We start from the raw sequence: 22306 nt of genomic DNA on the forward strand, positions 1-22306 counted from the left end.
GGGGGGGCAAAGTTACTTGTGAATTTTTGGGGATCAACTGCATTAACTCTTGGAATTCCCTAACTTCCACCATGGAAATCGGTTGCATGTCTTTGTATTATATTATACAGTCAAACCTGTGTAAAACGGCCTACAATGCAGCCATAAAGTAAGAGAAAGCACAGACAACGGAATAGGGATTGAGACAAAGGGCAATGTGATTGTAACAGCAAGATGTGTAATGAGTATTTTTAGCCAAGCCAGCATGGTTTATAATACACTTAATCTCTCTTTTCATTTGTCCCCGCCTGCCATCCCCCCACCGCACCTTGGCCTACCCACAAACTGTATAAACCTTTTCGATGATCTCCCCACGAGTAGGCTATGGTGGCTGGCGGATTTTTTTTTTTTTTTTCAAAACACGACTGGCTCTATCACGCACGAAACACCTCGATGCCATGACATCACAGCACAGCATTTATAACCTTGTGCTTCCAATGTCGAGTCGAACTGTACAAGGGTGAGTCTGTCAGCCTACAATTTTTAAAATTTTTTTAAACCAGCATTCACTGAACTTCGAAATGACGGTGGGTACTCATATAAAATAAGCCTTACACTTCAAATCACATTGTCCAAGGGGAGTTAAGTATGCCAGCTTACACAAAAAACATTCGCTGCGCTTTGAAGCGGTGGTGGGTACCCTTATTGCCTTGTGCTTCGAATGTCGAAATTTGCAACGGGAGAGCAGCTCGAATCAGTATGCAATGTACGTAAAATTTCCGACTGCACTTTGAAGCAATGGTCTATTGAGTTATTAATGGCATCATGAGTGCCTTTTAGAGGCATGTTTTATAACTCCTTCTGGCTCCTCTTATAACTCTGTCCCGTAATCATCAACTTGAATGTAACTCCGAATTTACCTCAGAGAATTTAGATATATTTTATAATGCTAAAATTCTACTACGCGTTGAGAAAAATTAGAAGGAATCCATTATGGAACAAAAATCACACAGCATTCGAATGGCTCTGCCACGCTTTGAATAGCTGTGAATAGCGCAAAAATCATGAATGTCGCATAGGGAAATCGAACGGGCACAGCTCTACTGTACGACTGAACCCATGTCAGTTTCAGAGAGGCTTAAACTTGAATATCACCTGGGAGGTGTGACCACAGCTTGTCGACTGGACAGGTGACCCAAACCTTCTGGACTCCGGGCCTCACCCCTCTCGCCACGAATAAAATTCCCCTGTCCGAGATGGAATTTTTTTCTGGCACCCTGGAGGAGTTCCGCAGAGGGCCGACACTTACCGTGACAAGGTCCACGGAGCAAACTATACAAGAGTTAGGGTTAGGGTACATCGTTAGAGTTAGGTTTAGGGTTCAGGTTAGGGTGTTCCGCTTTCAAAATATCTCCTCTTTTGTGTGTTGTTGGTCGATGGCCCTCTGTGGAACTCCTTCCCCATTCTGTCTTAGGAAGGTTTGACAGTACAGGACACAGGTACAGTAACAAGGGACTGGTGTTAAGACTTAAACAAAAACTAGAATCTAGAAACAACTTCATTTTGAGTCATGCCAAGTTTGAGCATTCTAAAAGTAGTAAAAGGCCCCTACTAATTATTAGTCTGAGTAGCCTACTGTAACTATAAGGGCCTATCCTATACTATACTAAAACTATCTATATTACAACTACGTATAATTAACTCTATCTGTACGTCGTGTTTTACTGTCGTATCCATACGACATGGGGAACTCTGTGCCACCACTCACAACTTTCCAAAGAGAAAATCTACTCATTATTCCGATCGTTATAATAAATGCTTTGCATAGCAGTCTGTCAAGATGATATTTTGAGAAATTACTGACTGAAAGTTTCAAAAGAGATCTTCGTACTAGATCTAGACTAGATCTAGAAGTATTCTAAAATGTGAAGATTACAATCCCGGGGGTACAAAATGACCCCAGGGTGTACGGATAGAGTTAAAGCCAGGCCCATATAAAATTAAACAAAGTGACTATTTCTCCGAACGTTCAGGAAAATAAAGTTGAACTCTATTTCTCCGCATGGTTTCCGATCTCGAGATTCTTTAGGTTATTTGCGAGATTTAGGCGTCATCCTTTCATTCCGCCATTCTGCGAGGACTGGGAAGAAGCATTTTTTGCATCAAATTCAATTTCTAGAGCTAGAGATTTTTAAATGTCTGAAGACAGTGGAACTCTGATTCAACAAGCTCGGATTCAACGAGAGGAGGTAGATTCCCCGATTTTTTTTCTTCTTTAAAATCAATAAAAATAACCAGGATTCAACGAGCACTTAAATTAGCGATTCAACGAAGTCATTTCAAGGGTAAACAGCCCCCGCAGACGTGGCTTCGCTCATTTTTTTCCAAGAACGAACTTGATCTATTCCTGGAAACCATCCATTGCACTTACATTGTGAAACTAGGCTATTCACTTAAGCCGATTGCATGCGACCAATCAGCGGTCTTTTTTCATACCAACACATGCGTTGTTAGAACGTGCACGTGTCTACTCCGGTGTGTGTCGGGGTCGGATGGGCGGCCTGCACACGTGTGGCAGTGTGTGCGTGTCGGGGAGGGGCACTAGCAGTCCGGGTGTTGAACGTCGCAGTCACAGTCTTTTTTTCCCCTCGGCAACTGATCGCTATTACAATGATAAGCTAGTCTTGACGTAAATCTACATAATGAATTGTGCGCTGGTCTATGGAATCAAAAGTTGCCGTATCCTAGGCTATACACAGCAACAACTTTTTGGTAAACAATCGAGAAGTTAAAGTGTGCATTTGAACGAATCGGTCTTTGTTTTACACAGCTCATAATATGCAGGCATTTCAGGCACTACATGTGACTTCTCTTAATACATTACTTGCTCAGTGCCTGTAATTACCTTCACAAAACCTCGTGTTTGCTGAAATTCAGCGAGATTTTAGGTTAGGCCCGGCGACCTCGTTGAATCTGAGTTCCACTGTATTCAGATACTTCAGTCGTGGTTTGGACAACGTTCGCGGACTATACTTCATTTGAAAATATCTTCAGAAGGAACTGCGAGAAAACAAGACTGCTCGACCTTGGCAGTAACTTATTTTGCATTTAGCTACCCAGCAAAAACTAAAATCCTTCATGTAAAAAAAAAAATCCCTCCACGCCCCCCCCCCCTCACCCACCTGTTCACACCTTACACACACACAGACATACACACACTCACACACACACATGCGCACACACACACATGCACACACACACAAACACACATGGGCCACTACATTCACTTATTATCGACAAATCTCGAGAACGGAAACCGTTCGGAGAAATAGAGTTCAAGTTTATTTTCCCGAACGATCGGAGAAATAGAGCCGGCCAAAATTAAAAGCCAGTCTCGCAGTCTAGCCGTACTTATTCTTAATATGATGGCTAGACTGACCATTTACAAAAAATAGGCCTACTGAATTGTAAATATACATTTTTAGTTTTTAGTGTGCAGTACCTAAAGTATTTGTGTATTTGAGACGAAACCAGGGGCCTTAATGACAGTGCATGTATTTTTAACCTCCTGTTTTCTAATGTTAATAGGGCCTAAGATAAGTACGGCTAGACTGGCAGTCTAGCCGTACTTAAGTACGGGTAGACAGCCAGGCTAGCCGTACTTAAGGACGGCTAGACTGTCAGGCTAGCCGTACTTAATATTGATGGCTGAATTGTAAATGAAATTTTTAGTTGGCCGTCGTTATTCGGACTCGAGTCCGAATAACATTTTTTCATATTCGGACTCGAGTCCGAATAAAAAAAATTCTTATTCGGACTCGAGTCCGAATATTAGTTTCCCCCACACCTTTTCTGCCGATCCGATGCCCGCCTCCTCATTGATTATGATTGATCCGCCCCCCCCCCCCCCGCCCCACCCCCCATGTTTCCCACTTTCTTTGTTGTAGAAAAAGGTAAAATTGAAGATTAGCAGACCACCTGGCACCTGCATATTATGAGCTGTGTAAAAAAAAAAGACCGATTCTTCCAAATATACAAGCCTGTGTCATCTCGATTGTTTACCAAGAAAAAGTTGTGTTGCTGTGTAGAGCTCAGCATACGGCAACTTTTGATTCCATAGACCAGCGCACAATTCATTACGTAGATCTATGTCAAGATTAGCTTATGGCCTATATTATTGTAATAATGATCAGTTGCCAGGGGGAAAAAGACTGACGCGTATGCGACGTTCAACGCCCGGACCGATAGTGCCCCCCCCCACCCCCCTCCCTGACACGCACACAGCCACACGTGTGCAGGCCGCCCATCTAACCCCGACACACGCTAACGAGCCATCTTTAATTGCTTCTGACGATCTCTTGACAAATAAACATTTATTAGAAGCGCTATAACTTTTCAGGCCGGCCTCAAATTCATCATAAGATAACAACTCGGCTGCACAAAACGCCTTTTTGCCCGAGGTAATCCCGATCTCTACCCAGCCTGAGGCGAGTCACGAGTGAGGCAGGACAGGAAGCCGGAGTCACGAGTCACAGGAAGTCGGAAGTCGGAAGTGATGTCATGCTGGACAAGAATCAGAGTCCGAATAACATTTTTTCATATTCGGACTCGAGTCCGAATAATGCAATGCCTAAAGTATTTGTATTTCAGACAAAACCAAAAGGTGCCTTACTGACGCATGTATTTGAACCTGAATAATTACTAGATCTAGATTTCTAGATATAGATTCTAGATCTAATGAGACCTGTGTACTTAACAGGCTTGAGTCGATAGGGCCAAACCTAGATCTAAGTACGGCTAGACTGGCAGTCTAGCAGTACTTAAGTACGGCTAGCCACTTCGAAGAGTAAATAATAGTTCATTTTAAAGGCCTGGGCAGGCCTTTGTCATTGTCAGTTTGCAGACTGAGACAAAGCAAGCCATCCGCTTCAGCCGCTTGTGACAAAAGGTTATAGATCTAATTATAAAATAACATAAGAATAGTGTTTAAAAAATTCCAGACTGTTACTCAATCAAGTTACTGTTAGGTTTATCAAACCATAATATTATTTCACTGCTCTGCGGTCCCTCCAAATAATTACAACATACACGTACAGTGCAGCACTCCGGATGTTTGAGACAGGACGTTCGTCTACTTTCTGTTCATCCTGAAGACCACTGTAGTCTACGAGTCTGTTGGCCTAGAGATCTCCTGTGTTCACTGTTTACTGGTGTGTAGTGTTAAAACACTGGGCTAAAAGAAAGTAGGAAATAGTCCGGAAGTTAGTGGTAGTCGTCTCCCTTTTTTATTGGGATAAGCCTATTTGGTTTATAGAGGGGTACAGGATCTATAAAAAGGACTTTGATGCAGAAAAAGAATTCTGCTATTGCACATTAATTGTTGTTATATTTGCAGTGTAATTCTACAAATCATTGCTTGCCAAATGTGTATTTACATTTTTTTTAACCAGTTTTATGTCTTGGCATACTTTCCTATTGTGTATTTACATTTTTTTTAACCAGTTTTATGTCTTGGCATACTTTCCTATTTATTCTTAGAACAAGCCAACTTGAACCTCCCCCGGACATAATGAATTGTACTTCCTGTAAGGAACCGCACATTCCACTTTCTCTTGTTATGTCCGACTTCGGGTTCACAGTGGAGAACCGACTGTTGTATTTCCTCACTGAAATGAGAAGTTAATATTTGAAGATTCCTTTCAAATAATGTTCAGATAGATTTTTGTGATAATGGGTTCTGGATCTAGCAAGGCTAATAACCAACTTACGCTACACGGTAAAGGCACAAACGGTCCCAACTCTGTTGCTAATGTAAATAATGGCGAGTCAACGGGTTGGCCGCAGCGTAATGTGAGTGACAATGACAGAAAGGCGGATGAAAGAGGGACGTCCACCGTATTGGGTGACAAAGATACAAACATTGACTACAATAAGGATGGTTTTGGACGCTCAAGTCCATTAAAGCCAATTGAGCCGAATAAAAAGGACAAAGAGAAAAAGAGTAAGGAAAAAAATAAAGATAAAGGTAATGGAAGTGCATTGCAAAGCAACAGAAATAGTCGGTCGAATGTCAGTGCTTTGGTGTTCGAAGGTGATTCAGACTTCGATGATGATATTGATGAGGTATTAAAGATTCCTGTTGCAGCAGATACTTCAAAACACAAGGACAAAGAAAAGAAAAACAAAAAGAAAGAGAAATTGAACAATGATGAAAATAATTTTGACCAGAGGTATGACAATGGAAAAATCACTTCAAGGGACGAGGATGAACCTTTGCCTGAGACGTATGCTCAAAGGCTTCAGAGAAAACAGTATAAACTCCAACAAGACATGCTTTTACGGGAAAAAACTATCATGCGGAGTTCTCAAGAATGGGATCGAAACGACGATGATGTAGGCCTTCAAATGGAAGTCGTAAGTTTGAACAGCTTTTTTAGAACAGATATATATGGGTTTATTAAACTTTCCTTCGATTGCTAGCTGGTCATTTTTCAAATATCAGTAAGATCACAGTGAATTAAACATTAAGGTTTCATCAAATAAGCTCCATATCTTAGTTACGTGTGTAATAAAAGTTAAGCTAGGGTGCCACTAGTCCACCATGACACTGACAAATTAGGTTTACCATGTCACAATGTTAATGTTTCTGTTCTAGAACCTTCTTGATGTTCTACCTTCGGACCAGTCTGATAACTCTGTAACTTGACAGTCTAATAGTAGGCTTATATACTACAACCCACAACACTAAACATTTTCTTGTTGCCTCTGCCTTTGAACAGGCTGGGCCGGACTGTCATCAGCCGCAAAAAATTGTTTTGTTCCTTAAAAGCAAAAGGATAGTAAATATTTTGATAGTTCGTATCTTTTGTTATTTGCAATGGACGATCTTGATGTCATTTAGGAAGGCAATGAACATATCGCGCTCATCCTTCTTCCACATCCTCCGACAAATGTTATCAAGGTGGCCGGGACTGGAGGTGCTTCCTTTAAAACCTCGTTTCTTCATAAGGGTTTGAGTTCTCAATTAACACAGCACAGGTAGATTATAGACGATCAATTAGGCAGGACATACAGTACAGTAGATAATTGTAATAGTCTGTCGAGTGGGCTGGCACTTTGTAATGTTAAGTTTGTACATCTCAATGATCACTGTATGTTGTTTCCTGCTATTGTCACACACATATATAACTGTGACCCCTCAGCAACCCCAGATGCTGCGCAATAAGTCAAGCTGTTCAAAATGGGATTCCAACATTTCATTTATATCATTACTTGTACGCTATCTTGTTAGCGGAAAGTTTTGGAAAGAAGTTTCACTGTTTCCAATTTCTAAATTCCATTTGTATATATTGTTATAACAATAATTGCTTCTTGATAGATCCAGTCAGTTTTTATATACTTTTATTATAACTGTTCTTTTGCATTGTTAAAGCTGGGGAGGGTGTGTGTGTGGGGGGGGGGGGAGGGGGTTGAAGGGTGTTGTTCAAAAGCATGTATGTTAATTATGTGGTTGTGATGCTTGAGACTTGTTGTTTACCTTTAAAGCATTTAAAACAATAGTATTATACTTGTAATATTATTTCTTGTGAGTGTTGTTTTACCATTTTGTAATTGCTGTCTCCATCAGGATTCACCTCAAGGAGGATTTGATCCTTCCAAGTTCCGTGCTGCCAATAAGGGACATGTGAGTCAAAGTGATGATATACCTTTGTTCTGAATATGCACTGTGACTCTATGTAAAAGGCTCTTTCTCCCCTATCAAATATCTATCGTTCGTCCTTTTCTCTCCTCTTTCTTTATTTTGTATGTTACTTTCTAGTAATACTTCAGGTCCTATCTTTGGCACTATGACCTGTTTGTATTGTGAGTGATGTAAAATATTAAATAAAACTAAAACGAAGTGATAGCCGTACCCACAGTGTACAAAATTAAGACTCTTTTCACTCTAGGAAATGAGTTTGACACCTGATGAAAACAGGTGCTGTGGTGGGTTTTTTATGTAGATGTTTGAAGATTTTGAATGCTGTTACTTTGTTTCAAAATACCAAATGATTCTCAGAATATCTGTGGAGACTAGCTTACAGTTCACTGGCCAGTTATGATGGTGTTTATATATATGTAAGAGTTGATAAAGAATGGGGGTGGGGGAGCAAATGCTTGCCCTAGTTTCAAGATGAATGGTCAATCCTATTTGAAGTTTTCATTCAAACTAAAATGCTACAGATCCTCATGAAGTATGCACCATTTTCTATTATGTAGGCTACAATGAGCGTGTAGCTTCCATTTTTTAATGTCTCTTTTCAATGATGTTGATGTATACTTCTTATTTTTGTCTTCAGGATACAAAGAAAGAATTATTCACTACTGTTCCTGATGGTAAGTTACTACCACTGTGGAATTTCTTTACTTTAAGTTGTCAATATTCATGATTAGGATATATATATCTACTAAGCTTTCCAGTCGGTGAAAAAATGGCTGTACAGTCAAAATTGTTGAAAAAGACAGCAACCCATTGTCTACAGAAAAGTGATTGTCCCAAACAGGTGGACATGATACATAATGTCATGATATAAAAGGACACGCCAAGAAAGGAAAGTGGCCATTTGTACATGTGATTGTCTTATACAGTGGCCATTAGGATAGGTTGGAGTTTTCTTGGTATGTTACTCGTATCATTGATGTATGAGCTTTTTATCTGGGTTATAAAAGATCAAGTTCATAGTGTGATATCATATTGATAACAACAGATGAACAGATTAAAAAATATAGTATGTTAACTGAACGTGAGTATGACAGAAAATACTGTCATGTCAGTGAAAGTATTTCTAGTGGTGTTGCCATGGATTTAAGATCACATTTTAGTCCAACCAAAAGCACTCTTGGTTTGACTTTCAGAATTGTCTCACAAATCCCCAAGGATGAACTCATACAGCCCTTTAGGGTTCATGCTGGCTGCTGAGGAAAGCCCTGGATACAGTGATAATATTGAATTGTATTTATGTATAGTCCCGTCGCCATGTCGTTATATTTAGTGAATAAGCCCAGTGAGCTGGCAGAATGTTCCCTCTCTGTCAATGATCAAGTTCTCAGCTTAAATAATAATGCCACAAATTTACGTAAATGTTCATGGATTCTTCTCTTGTTTGTTTTCAAAGATCTGCAGACTCCAAGATACCTCCAGACCAGTGGGCAGGATCTGGACGAAGTGGAGGTGGACAAGAGAGGAGTCTCCCCGTAAGTGCCTTACCTCAGGGGTTCCCAAATTTGTGATATGGCATTGGGGGTCCAGTGGTTAGGCTGTCAGGCTCACAACTGAAAGGTTCAAACACATTTTCTCCAGTCTGTGGGGGAGCCACTGGGAAAAACAGAAAAAGCCATTGGCCTTTATGGCAAATTGTAAAGTGAAATTAATACTATTTAAAATTTTTATGTTAGCTAGAAAAATTGTTTTAGATTGAAAATATATATATATTTACACTGATTTTTTAACATTTTAAAGTCTAAAAGCTAACCAGCCGTGCAGTGAACTGTTGCGAATGCAAACAACTTGTGCTTCGCGCGCTCATATGACCTTATGCAGTTGCGAGCGCCGTAAAACCCTATACAAGTAAAACACGTTTAGGGGCCCAAAGTTGTGTACTTGGGAAAGGGACTTTTCATAAATTTTCCTCACTTCACCTAGGTGGGATTGATATCCTGCAAAATGGAAAAAGATCTTGTCAGTTTTTTTCACGCTCATGTATTTTGTGTTAAAATGAAGGTATTGTAAAGGGCCTATAGCTGTCCGCCTTTTAAATAACGTATAGTGTTGATAGAGGCATTAAATGCATACCATTTCATCTTTTTCAACTCTCTATTGTATGAGAGTGGATGCTATAGAAATTATCTTCATGATAATGATGATTTTTGTTGTTGTTGTTGTTAGCATAAGTGGCTTTTCTTTCACTTCTAGGGTAAGACTTCGCCTGACTGTATGTTCTGCAGAACAACATGTATCATAATCAGATGTCTAAAAATAGTAATCTTTTACTTTATGTTAAAATCTCTGATAGACCTCTTTGCTTGCGGCACAATCAGAGGTCATTACCCTCTGCCCTCTTCATGACCGTCAAGTGGGTGGTTGGCATGTGCTCTGGTGTGGTTTGCTCCTTCTTTTCTATCAAACAATAATCATCTTTATCTCTATAGTAATACCTCTAATCTCGAACATATTATATAAACTATTTATGTTGCAAGTGCTGTAAAACTCTAATTAAAACTAATGTATAGGACCATCGCTATAAAAGATGTAATTATTTTCCAGGAGCAAACAACTTCCACGCTACAACCAGTCAGAACTGGATCTGATGGAGCAGTTGGAACAAGAAATTTTATGATGATGCCTCTGAGGTCGCAGGTCACAAATGCGTGCATACAGAATCTTGCAGCTTAAGACAGAGTTTGTGAGTTTGGCCTATCTTCAACTTGATCTGGAAATTGACGACGTGATTTGGATTTCTTATTGAAGACTTTATAATTTATTTCGGTCACTTCAATTGACACCTATAGAGACCTCAGGCTGCAGTGCTCCTGGTGTTGTGTGAACTCTTTGCGTAATTGTTCCATCTTATGATATATTGTAAGCTCAAGTTTTGAATCAGATGGAAGCAATCTCAACCAATTGTTTATTTTTTCCCGAGGCATAAAAAATAGATAAAAGTATTTTCATGACACCGCGAGGTTTCTCAGAAGTCTTTTCATTTTTTGAAAACTGACCTGAAATTCGGAAATGTAGGGCGTAGCGTTTTGTGATATGTCACATTCCATGTTCAATTATTCTTGTTTCCCAATATTTTTTGTATTCATTAACGGAAAGTTTTACGTTTTTATTATTTAGATGTATCTCAGCCTTAAAGTGTGAAGTCATTTTTTTAGTTCTTTATATCATTTGTGTGTGGATGAGTAGAATAAGGAAATAAGGGCAAAGAGGGGGGATCTAGCTATGCTGACATTTTTTGTGTGATGTTCGTGTTGTCAACTAAAATGGTAAAGCAGTGCCCATTTAAAGCAAGGAAAAAGCTATACATTCTAGATGCGTGTGTGAGAAAGAGGGAAAGAGTGAGATTGGGTACACTGGAAAAGGGGAGAGTATGTGTACAGTGTTTGTAGAACTGTGTAACTTAACTCTTCGATCACCTTCTTAAAAATATGTCGATGAACATGTTAAGTTTAGAAATAGACAGTGTAGATTTGTAAGCTGCACAGATTTCTCTTCTAATCTCTATTTGGATTGAAGCCACAGTTTTTTCTATATCGGCATAAAAGAGTTGAAGTTTAAATGGTTTGATTTAATTTTTTTTAGATTTCTATGTTTCGTAAAAAATCTAAAGGAAAATGGTCAGAGAAATCAGAATACCTGGTCAGCCGAGGTCGTGCCAGTGGAGTGCCGTGTGTAACTACTCATCTGTCATCAATGCTTCCCACATTTTCTGTCTTGGCTGCATGTGGTGATATTCATTGTATGAAAATGCTTGTTGAATTTTTTAAATAGTTTATTATATTTGAAATTTATTTATCACCTGACTTTGTTTTAGATTGGACTTTTGACTGACGAGTGGACACCGGACTTAGAGTAGAAGATTCCAGGAAGGCTTAGGGAAATTTAGTTCCGCCTCAAATGTGAAGCTGGAATTTATGCCTATATTGATGATACCCTTATTCAACTGTGCCATTGTTGCAGATGAATGGGAATTTTTGTTGATTGTTGTATGTTAGATGACATTACTATAGTGCCTTCTTTGTTTTCTCCCCTGTATGTTTCAAGGTTTGTTATATATGGATTGATTTTGAGCCCGCAGTGCCTGTTTTTTCTTTTTTCAATATGTAGATTTAGGGTTTGAATTATTGCTTGAGTCTAAGTTGACTGGCTTTTTTCATCAAAAATTGTATTGATTTTGTCAATATTGTTAGATATATAGGAGTAGCATTGTTACACATGCTCCAGCCTTGTCACACTGGATGAGATAGATTTAAGGGTTTTGGCTTCATTTGCCTTTGCTTTCTCCCAGTGAACACAAGCACATGCCTGAGCGTACTGTACTTTTACATCTGTGCACTGAGCGCATGCGTCAGTTTGCAGTGGTGTGAATCAAGAAGTAGGCCCACGGGAGCTTAGGTGCATGGGTCTTATAAGGCTTAGGGAGGGCAGGGCTTAAAGTCAAAGGGTTAAAGTGAAGGTTAGAGCTCAGGGTGAAAGGGTTAATGTGGAGGACTGGACTCAGAGGGTTAAAATGGTGGCCTGGGCTCAAAGGGTTAAAGTGAAGGATAGGGCTTGGAGTCCAATGGTGAAAGTGAGCCCTGCTCAATGTTAAAGGGTTAGCATAGAGGCCTGGCTCAAACTCAAGAGGTTAGAATGGAGGCAGGGGCTCAGAGGGTTACAGTTTGGACTAAGGTTCTGAGGGGCCAGTGTTTAAAGTGTTTAAGTGGAGACAACTGGCTAGACGATTCTGGTGTTTCAGCACTAGACGTTGATCCAGTTGTCTCCCTTTTGGTTCAAGGTCATGTTGTTGTGCAATGTGTGTAGAGCAGCAGGCACTGCGGGGCTGACCTATTTCTCTATACCTCACTGCAGTGACTTTTGGACTATATGGCATTTATCCGGATCCATCCAAACGCATAATCTTGTGTAACCTGCCCATCTGTTGTTCACCCACATTTTTAGCTCACTGTTTGATTCGTGTGCATAATTTGCAAGTGGTTTTTCCCCTTTGTTAACATTTTTGTGATGGTATTGTGTTGTGGTATATATTATATATATATATATATATATATTGCGATCAAAGTTATTTCATTGGCATAATTTGTCTGAGATGGTAAATGTAATAATGCTCTAGAGATATTAGGTTCTTGATCCGTTCTTGTTAGTATTTGTCTGTTTGTTAGAATGGTGTGTCATACCATTCTGCTCATGTAACCTGACTGTAAGAGTCAAGCCATCTGTCTTTGTATTTCCACTTCACAGTTTGTTTGGGGGGTTTTCTCACTGTGGTAAATGTATCATTTCTTAAACCGTTGACTCATAAAATGTATCATTTCTTAAACCGTTGACTCATTCATAAGACTATTCACCCCCCACCCCCAACCCCCCAAAAAAACAAAAACAAACCCACCACCATTCTGTGTTGTGGTGGTAAAAGGGTGAAGGACATGAGCCCTGGAGGTAGGCCTACAAGAAAAAAGCATAATATTTGCTATTTCGTATATGCTCTGAGAGTATTTTTACACAGAAAGAGATATTTTTAACTGCCATCAAGCTGGTATTTTGATAGAAGATTTGGTATCTTCTCCAACAGAAGTACACAGAGAGCAGCGCTGATGCTGAACGGTCGTTCATTGTTACTTTCAGTCTTCACATGTTACATTTTCACCAATGAAATGGATGAATGAACGTTGTCATGTCTAATTTTTTTGTAACTAACTCAATGTCAATAATTTTCAGTGATGAAAATCAGTCTCTTGACTCATATTATATTTTTACTGTGTATATTTTTTATGGTTGGACATATTTCTTTTTTAAGAATAGAATCAAAGATTGGATAACTTCGTCGGTTGTGAAACTATATTTAAGTAGAAATTTAATTGTGTTCTTGCTATTGTATTTACCAGCCATGACAGACAAATTAGAAATGTCTATGGTAAATTGTACTGTCTCATGCAAAGGATCAAATCTGGACTTAAAGCAGCTGTGATATACACTTGAAAAGGACATGTTTTTTTTTCCTTTTCCTGATTTCAAAAATGTTATTTATTTTTCATTCATTATACGTATTTAGTAGTATAAGATTATTTTGGAATTTCTTTTGGTGTAATTTATACCTTTGCTTTTATTTTTATGTCATGATTTTGTGTGTGAATACTTTTTCATAATCTCCATAGTTTTACTTCCTTCCAATTTTGTTTATTAATATACTAGTCCTAATTTTTGTGTGTGTTGAGCTTAGTCTGCAGTTTATTAGTATACCGTATCCCTGGACAAGAACATAATAATGTTTGATAATGTTCTAATTTAATTGATTTCACCTTAAATGTATTCAGGATAATTTTATTGAGTTTCTTACCTAGTAACAATTTATGAGTGGATGTTCATGTTCTTAGGTGAACTGAACGAAATAGAAATGTTTCTATGATTTATGTACTATGGCATGGTGATCTCAAAAAGTGCAGATGCCACAGAATGCAACATCTCATGTAAAAAATGATATGTAAATCAGATCAACAGCTTTAAGTACCTTAGCTGCACAATTGCACTAGTTGCAAAAAGTGAAACAGAGATAAAACAGAGAATTGCCATAATCTAAAGAAATTTTCAGCAAGATGAAATCTGTCCTCTCAAACAGAAACATAACAGTGAGCGCAAAAGCACAAAGATAAGAACTATGATAACATATAGGTGGTCAGTCCTTTTGTATGGGATGTGAGAGCTTGACGAAATGTTGTGTTTAAGACGTCATAGACTGAGAGGAAGGCAAAGGGACAGGTTGCTCCAGGTGGCTGGTTGTGAAAGATTATAATGAGAACCATCAGAAGAGATAGTTGAGATTTTTTGGCCACATAAATAAATCAAATGGACTAGAGAAAATGTTATTGTGTAGAAAGATACTAGACAGCAGGCGACACCTCCTTCAATCACAAATATGTCGATTTCTCCTCAAGATATATATGAGTATTATATTTTCATCAAAAACAAGACAAATGAACAAGCTGTAAGTTGATACCAACAAGTCCATGTGTCAAAACTTGATGAGTTCCTGATTCCTTTGTGTCGTGACACACACACACATGCAGTTGAATGTGCTCGCTCCAACAGCCACCTGCATAAGACAATCCTCCCTTACGTATATTATTTTACATTATATATTGACCCTGTGTAAGACGGCCACCTGTGTAAGATGGCGACTTTCTCCCCGGCGATGGGTGGCCTGTCGTCTCCGACTGTGTCTTTATGCTGCTGTCTCCCAGTTTTGATTTTATTATACGTGTATATGTGTGTATCAAGATTTTGTTATATTTTATACGAGTGTATAGTTATTTTGTTTCCCAGCACTGAGCATAATCCCGTAAAGTTAGCTTTGTCTGTGATATTTGGGTGGGGGTTTTTTTTGTTTTAAACTTTTTACTCATTTTAAGGCGTGTTTGTACTTTTATAAAAGACTTCTAACAGGACTTATTTAAGAGAGTTTTGCACTCATGACATGTACATGTATTTGTATAGATATATACATTTTACTTATATTTTTTCTAACATAATTTACTGGTTGCCATAGTTTAGAGATAACTGAAAGTAAAATATGGATCTGTGCTATAATTTTTATACAGATATAGGGGTTCATCAAATGTGAGATGTTGGAATGACCAAAGTTGCTATATATATATATATATATATATATATATATATATATATATATATATATATATATATACGGAAAGAACCACATTCCTTAAAAGTGTTATTTTGGAAGAGAACAACGAGAAATTGTTAGTCCTTGTTTTGTTTGATCTAGATTTTGAGAACTGAAATGTACTCACTAACTCTTCTCGCAGTGAAGAGGAATCACAGAAAATATTTACCTTCTCTCCTCCCCATGTGGGGGCACTTTGAGCCACCCTGAATAGTGCATAGTTAACTATTCTATTTTTGTGACTTTTTTTTCCTCTCTCTGCACTGTTTGGTTATTTTTAAGGCCGGACTTCCAAATGTGACATTTACCTCTGATAGTTTTTTAAAATAGTTTTGGAAAAAGTTTTACTGCACTTGCAACACAATAAAGTCATATTAGTGCCGAAAATTAGAGGTATTGCAAAAGAGTAATGAACGCAAAAAAGAAGGAGGGGGAGTACCAGAGCATCCATCAACCGCTCATTTATCTCTGATATGACAGAACCATGTAGGTAGAGAGCTTAGAGAACTCTCCAAATAATACCGAATCCGTGAACGTGCCTCTTTGGATTCAAACCTGAAGCCCTGTGTGATACAACTGAGCTAACAGCATGCCAGCTGCTCTCAGAGTGTGATGTCAAGGGACATGACTCTTATCTTTACTGTGGGAACTAGATAATTAGGGGAGTGGCACGCCCTTGGATGACGTCATGAGCCCGGCGCGAAAAATAGAGACGTCGTCTGAAAGACTCACTGAGGTATTCAGTCGAACTCAGGACCACGACGAGGCAGACCCGACGCCTCGGACCGCCAGGTAACTTTACATCAGAGCTGTCCAGTGAAATGTGAGATCTAGCTTTGACGTATTGAAAAGGAAAGTTTTTTTTGCTATCTTGTGTAAAGTTTTCACAATTTTCGACTGCAGAGTCACTTTTTGCAAAGTTTTTGCAACTTTTGAATTCTTGATGTTCTTATTCGTTTGTTACAATCTGACAGGTTTATTTTAAAGAATGACTTCTGCAATTGTTTCATGTCCGTGACAGTATGCAATCTGGCAGTGTAAAATCAAAGAATGAAGCTCTGTCATTATTTAACTTTTGGTATGTAATTGAGTTTTAAAAACCTGTTGTTATATCCTTTTTTGTTGTGGGAGAGAAAACGCGAGATGGAACCAAACCATGGATTAATCTGTATTAAAAACTGAACGCATTTGTTTGATCTTAAACATGAGAAAAAGTTACCTTTTTCTATTACGGATTATAGTATTATTTGACTAATCAAAAGATGTTTGTAGTAGATAATGCTCCACTGTTTTTTTCTTTCTTCTTGAAGTTAACAGCTTTCTAGTCAACAGGAGATCATTTTAAAAATGTAGCATTTGGTCCGGACATGAGGGTTTTGGGATCCATCATCTTGAAGTTGTTGTAGCTAGACAAACTTTAAATTCACTGGCTATCAGTGAGCGTTGATTTTACCTGATTTTTTCATATGTTGATTGTGATTGTGATGCATAATAAAATAAACATGTTAGTTAAGTTACCCGCCTGTGAATGTGCCAATTAGCTTTGACTTTTTTACCCCTTTGCTGTTCACCCTCCACCCCCACCTACCTCTTGTGATTTAATATCTTTTTTTTTTCTTACCATATTTATTTCTTGTATGGATTATACACCAACTTTGTTTTGTTGTCCCATGGTGTAATTTTGATTTTCCAAGTCTGATTTAACAATTAAAGTATGACTCTGATGCTATTTCTTCCATTATTGCCCTTTGTTGCATTTTTTAAATGTGTGTTTGACCGAACTTTTGTGTAATGTTGTGTGTAGAAAGATGTGAGGTTGACTTTACTTGGTGGGTGGATGGCGGGTGCTCTAGTGTGGTTTGCTTTTTCTTTCCTATGAAACATCTATCGTCCTTACATCCCCTTCTTCTTTTTTATGTTTGTTACTCTCTTGTAACACCTCTAATTTTCTGGCGCTCATATGACCTTATGCAGTTGCAAGCGCCGTTAAACCTCTACCAAAACTAGAAACTGACTTTACTTGTCCTGTTTCACTGCAAAACACTACAAATGTGAGGCATTATGGTGAAATCAGGCACTCGTCAAAATAATGATATCGAAGATATCGACGTTTTTCCTACTTTGGCAATTTTTACCAAAATCTTGTTTTTTGGCTTAGCACATTTTATGTCCATTTAAAAGATACATCTATGTGGATTTTACTGAAAAACAATGATTAAATGCTCAACAAATGTAAATGTTCAGTTTCCAAGGATTCTCAAGCTTTGGAAATCAGTAAACTTTGGTGGCCATTTTCTCACTTATTTTACCTCTAAAACTAGGCGTCCCCAACCTCTTTCAATCGCGAATATCTCAACTCCTATTTAAAACAGATGTGTATTGTTTTCATAGAAACATAGTCAAGTGGACAAGCCTGAAGATAATACCAATAACTCTTGATTCGCAAAAATTGACGAGCACCTGATTCCACCACGTCGTTACACAAATGTCGTTTTTAAAGTCAGGACAAAAACTGTTACCAGAGTATCTGATATGCTACGACAAAAAGGAGAAAGAAGTTGTGGGGGGGGGGGGGGGGTTTGCACTAAACGCAGTATGTCCCTCTTTTAAAAAATAGACCCTCTTGGGTGACATTTAAAAAAAATAAAATGGATGATTTTGTTTGGCAAATTGCAAAATGCCCCCAAAGTTTGTACTCTAGTTATTTATCTATCGTCGTTACCTCTCCTCCTGGGGTCGTTTTGTGGAATTTTCAAGACTTGTCTACCCATACAATGTTCCAACAGACAGACAGAGACTCTAGAAAAAAAAATGAAACAACAAAAAAACTCTCCCCTCGAGGAAATCAACCTCTTGTCTTCTGCTTGTAATGGTGAAGCCCCGAATTGCTACACTACAGAGGTCAGTGTCAAATTAATAGCCCTGGTTCGAATCTCCAATCTAGTGGGATTTTTAAAATCGTGTTGTTTGGAGATTTTTCTAAGTCTCTCCACGCACATGGTTGAGTTACGTGCAGTTGAAGATGAACGTTAATTTGGAAGAATGTGTTGATATTACCTTTTTTTCTAGCATTCTTAATGTATGTTACTGAAACTGGTGAACACATTTACCATTTTTTAGGTGTAACAAAGCTCATCATAGCTGATCTGATCTGATTTTAATCCACCAGTGCCTCCTAAATGATATGATTTAGGTTAGTTTTAGTAGAGGTTTTACCGCGCTTACAGCTGCATAAGGTCATATGAGCGCCAGGATTTAGGTCGATTATGGTGTAAAACAGTAAGTTCCAAATGGAGGCCTCAACTTGACGATTACAACAACGACAACGACACCACCACCACCACTACCACCATCACCACCAACAACAACAACAACAACAATAACAACAGCTGCAGCAAGAACAACAGCTACAACAATATATTAACTACAATAAAAGTAACAATAATAACGAGAACAACAAAAGTAACAATAACAGCGATCGTAATAGTAACAATAAACAAAACTATAGAAACAACAAGAGTTACAACAACAACAATAATAGCAACAACAGTAATAGTAATAACCGGAACAACTACAACAACGCACCACCACCAACAACAACAATAGTAAGAACACAACCACAAAGCACCACCACTACAACAACAAAAACAACCAACTGAAGAAATAAAAAAACGAAACGTCCCAGCGACCCCATAGATGGTAGTAGTAGACGACAACATGCACATCTGGGGGGAGGACCAGGATCAGAAGGATACATATTAATACGTTAGCATTCTCTTCACGTCGATTTCATACACAGACTTCTGGCGGCTAGATTGTCTTCTCCGAAGCCAGTTTTTTTTTCAGCTTGAAAAAAAAAACACGTAAAAAATGGTTTTGTTTTCGTTCCAGATCTTCTTATAATGACTAGTCTCTGACGTCTTGATTGGGTGGGGCTTGCAGCTTCAGCCCCCACCTGGTTTTCTTCACCCAAAAAAACATACTTCGAGATATCTCTGACTTAAATCAAAACTAAGCATTTCACAAGGATTTTAAAAAGGACGAACCATAATACATATTTTAAAAAGTGAAACTCCAGTCTCAAAATGACATCGTCCACCCTCAACAGTGCAGCTAGATCAATTCTGCAATCATCATCATCATCATCATCATCATCATCATCATCATCATCTCTAACTAATAGTGTGTGCAATTCTTTCAGAATGAAAATGTGCTCTTTCACATTTTGGACCCCACATGAATGGCGGACTGATAGTCTTGTTGCATGAAAAGCCCCACCATCTTTCCGCGCAAGTTGAAGGATATAGTTCAGTATCTAGGCCTCATGGGGAGTCTGTACTGGTAGTGGCCATAAAAATGACTGTCGCAATAGATGGAGGGGGTAGGGGAAGAAATAGAGAGAATGGGAGAGGATGAGAGGGATATAGAGAGAGAAGCAGAGAGCACGGTTGTTAACGCGCTCACACACACACACACACACACACACACACACACACACACACACACACATAAACGTGCGCGCTTACACTCATAGACACCTTGACAGAAAGAATAGAAAAGAGGGGGGCGGGGCATGAAAACAGACAAACCGACAGACAATCAGACAGACTGAAACAACTGAAAGGAGTCCTGTTTCCAAAAAAAAAAAAATTTTAAAAAGGGAACCAACAAGAAAATTTGAATCAAGGGAAGTAATTCAGTATAACTTAGGTCTTGCAGAGAAATAGTACGGTTTCTTCGTCTTTTTCAGGTGTCGGGTCAAAAGCTGACATTGGCGATCATGGTACCCCACTCCTTCCTGGTGTCTGTCTTCTTGATCAGCATGGTTTTTCTTGTAGTGCTATTTGTCGTAAAATTGTTCAGGCCAGCTGTGTATTTTGTTCTTTGTCTTTCTCTGCTCTTCTTCCTCTCTCTATCGTTCCACAGAGCAACAGTTTCTCTAGTCCATTTGATCTATTCCTGTGGCCAAAGACTCTGTGGGTGGTTGGCGGGTGCTCTGGTGTGGTTTGTTTCTTCTTTCCTATGAAACATCTATATTATATCGTCCTTATCTCCCTTATTTCTTTTTTTTAATGTTTGTTACTCTCTTGTAACACATCTAATCTTCTAGAGCGCCGTAAAACCTCTACTAAAACTAAACTAAACTAAAAAGACTCTCAGTTGTTGTTGTTGTTGGTTTTTGTTTTGTTTTTGTTTTTTAACATTGACAATCTTTATTCATCTCTCACGGAGAAATTTGTCTTGGTCGTTAACAATGGCAGTTGACGTTACAAAGGTTAGGTGCACTCGCGCATACGCACAACAAGACAGGACAGTAGTAAATACATGTCTGAAGTGCTGGAACAACCCGCTCCGTAACCCCCCCCCCCCTCTCTCTCTCTCTCTCTCTCTCTCTCTCTCTCTCTCTCTCTCTCACTCTCTCTCTCTCTCTCTCTCTCTCTCTCTCCCTGTTTCATTTGTAGCAGTGTGTGTTCATTAACCTCACTACATTTGGTACGAATGATGGTTCTGATTATAGATCTTTCCCAACATGCCACTTTTCTATTTGCCTTCCTCTTTTTCTATGAGATTCTGTGTATTCTCTTTAATTACGTGTACATGCACCACATTTCGGCGGCCCCCAGTCTTCTCTCGTGTCCCTGTTAAGAGTCCAACTCTCGCACCCATACAAAAGAATTGATCACACATATTATGCTTTCAGGATTCTTATTTTTGTGTTCGCTGTTATGTCTCTGTTTGTGAGGTACAGGTTTCATTTTTCTGAAAGTTTCCCCTGACATTACAATTCTCTTTTGTTTCTAAATCTCTGCTACGTTTTATATCAAGATCTAGTATAATTGGGAAACCAAGGTATTTAGAAATGTTAACCTATTTTATTCCTTCATTCTCACATGTGATTACATATTGGTTAGCATCAAGGGTTAGCCAGTTTATGGTATCTTTAAGAACGTTACTATTGATAATGTTCAACACAGATTGGTTCTTGAGTTCAACTGCTATTACTATTAAGTGGAAGTTGTCGATGGCCCACTGATAAACATCCAGTAGATGTGATCTTAAATCAGTTCCAGATCTTACTATGATAAACTGCCCTTGTCTTTTCCTGTTGTACATCGGCTCCTGAAATCTCGCAGTGTTGAACTTGTCCACTTTTCAAAGTGTGTTTTCTGTGAGCAGATAGAATTCCCTTGTAACAAACAACACTGGAGGGGTACCAGAAGAGTGGAAGACAGGCCACCAGAGGGAGCCAGCCCTGAGATACCTAGGGGTGGGGGGGGGGGGCGTCTTTGACTGATATTTACCATGAACGGATCACCCTTCTCTAGTTCATGGGCAGTGTAGGCCCTATACATGCGGTATCTGGTGCAACAGTGTGCAACCCGTCTAGTTCTTGTTCGTATGGAATTCAAAGCTACCACAGAGGCCTTTATAAGTACATGTAACTGCACGTATCAGTCCGTCACAATTCTGATCGACTCACTGAGCGCACTGGAGACAGTGAAGTGCGGGTACCTCAAATTTGAATGCTGACTGGCTCAGCGAAATCAATGGGAGCAATCTGAGGGCGATTACCTGGATCTTCCGTCCTGGGCATGCAGGTGTGAGCGGGAAGGAGCGAGCAGATCTGCGGGCAGGCAGTGCTGGGATAAAGGAATTGTTCACACATGATACTCTTACATACTATGACTATACATGATGCACATGACCCAGTAGCGTCGGGTTGATTATAAAGAGGATGGGGCTTGCCGAGACCAAACATTGGGATCACTCAGTCAGATTATAGAAGACGCATAATGACTGAAAACGCAATTAAACACTCTTATAAAAACAACATGAAAATACTGATGATATTCAATAGGCCTATGTGGGAACTTTTGAGCGCTGGGGGG

The 22306-nt window shown here is 39.0% G+C and overlaps 2 protein-coding genes across 3 annotated transcripts in view; one reads left to right on the forward strand and one right to left on the reverse strand.

The window, feature by feature from the left end:
• Positions 1-5225, reverse strand: part of LOC101859494 (carbohydrate sulfotransferase 15) — a 25512-nt gene extending 20287 nt beyond the window's left edge. Inside the window, exon 1 of one of the 2 annotated variants that reach the window (XM_005101930.2) lies at positions 5068-5225. The gene's annotated coding sequence lies outside the window, so the exon portion shown is untranslated. The remainder of the gene's footprint in view (positions 1-5067) is intronic. The other variant, XM_005101929.2, reaches the window with a different exon arrangement.
• A 352-nt stretch (positions 5226-5577) lies between these two features.
• Positions 5578-15374, forward strand: LOC101859871. Its single transcript, XM_005101931.3, has 5 exons — positions 5578-6393; positions 7607-7663; positions 8319-8355; positions 9135-9213; positions 10283-15374. The coding sequence occupies exons 1-5, from the start codon at positions 5710-5712 to the stop codon at positions 10353-10355; spliced, it is 930 nt and encodes a 309-aa protein (XP_005101988.1). The 5' UTR covers positions 5578-5709; the 3' UTR covers positions 10356-15374.
• Positions 15375-22306: the final 6932 nt, after the last annotated feature.

The sequence above is a fragment of the Aplysia californica genome, unplaced genomic scaffold, assembly GCF_000002075.1.
Source record: "Aplysia californica isolate F4 #8 unplaced genomic scaffold, AplCal3.0 scaffold00304, whole genome shotgun sequence".
In the NCBI taxonomy this organism is placed as follows: domain Eukaryota; kingdom Metazoa; phylum Mollusca; class Gastropoda; order Aplysiida; family Aplysiidae; genus Aplysia; species Aplysia californica.

What these genes read in the sequence shown, in the direction of transcription:
- LOC101859871 (XM_005101931.3), top strand. Translation starts at nt 5,710, where the DNA reads ATGGGTTCTGGATCTAGCAAGGCTAATAACCAACTTACGCTACACGGT. An exon ending in TAGGCCTTCAAATGGAAGTC is followed by an intron (nt 6,394 to 7,606) that starts GTAAGTTTGAAC and finishes TGTCTCCATCAG; the next exon opens with GATTCACCTCAAGGAGGATT. An exon ending in GTGCTGCCAATAAGGGACAT is followed by an intron (nt 7,664 to 8,318) that starts GTGAGTCAAAGT and finishes TTTTGTCTTCAG; the next exon opens with GATACAAAGAAAGAATTATT.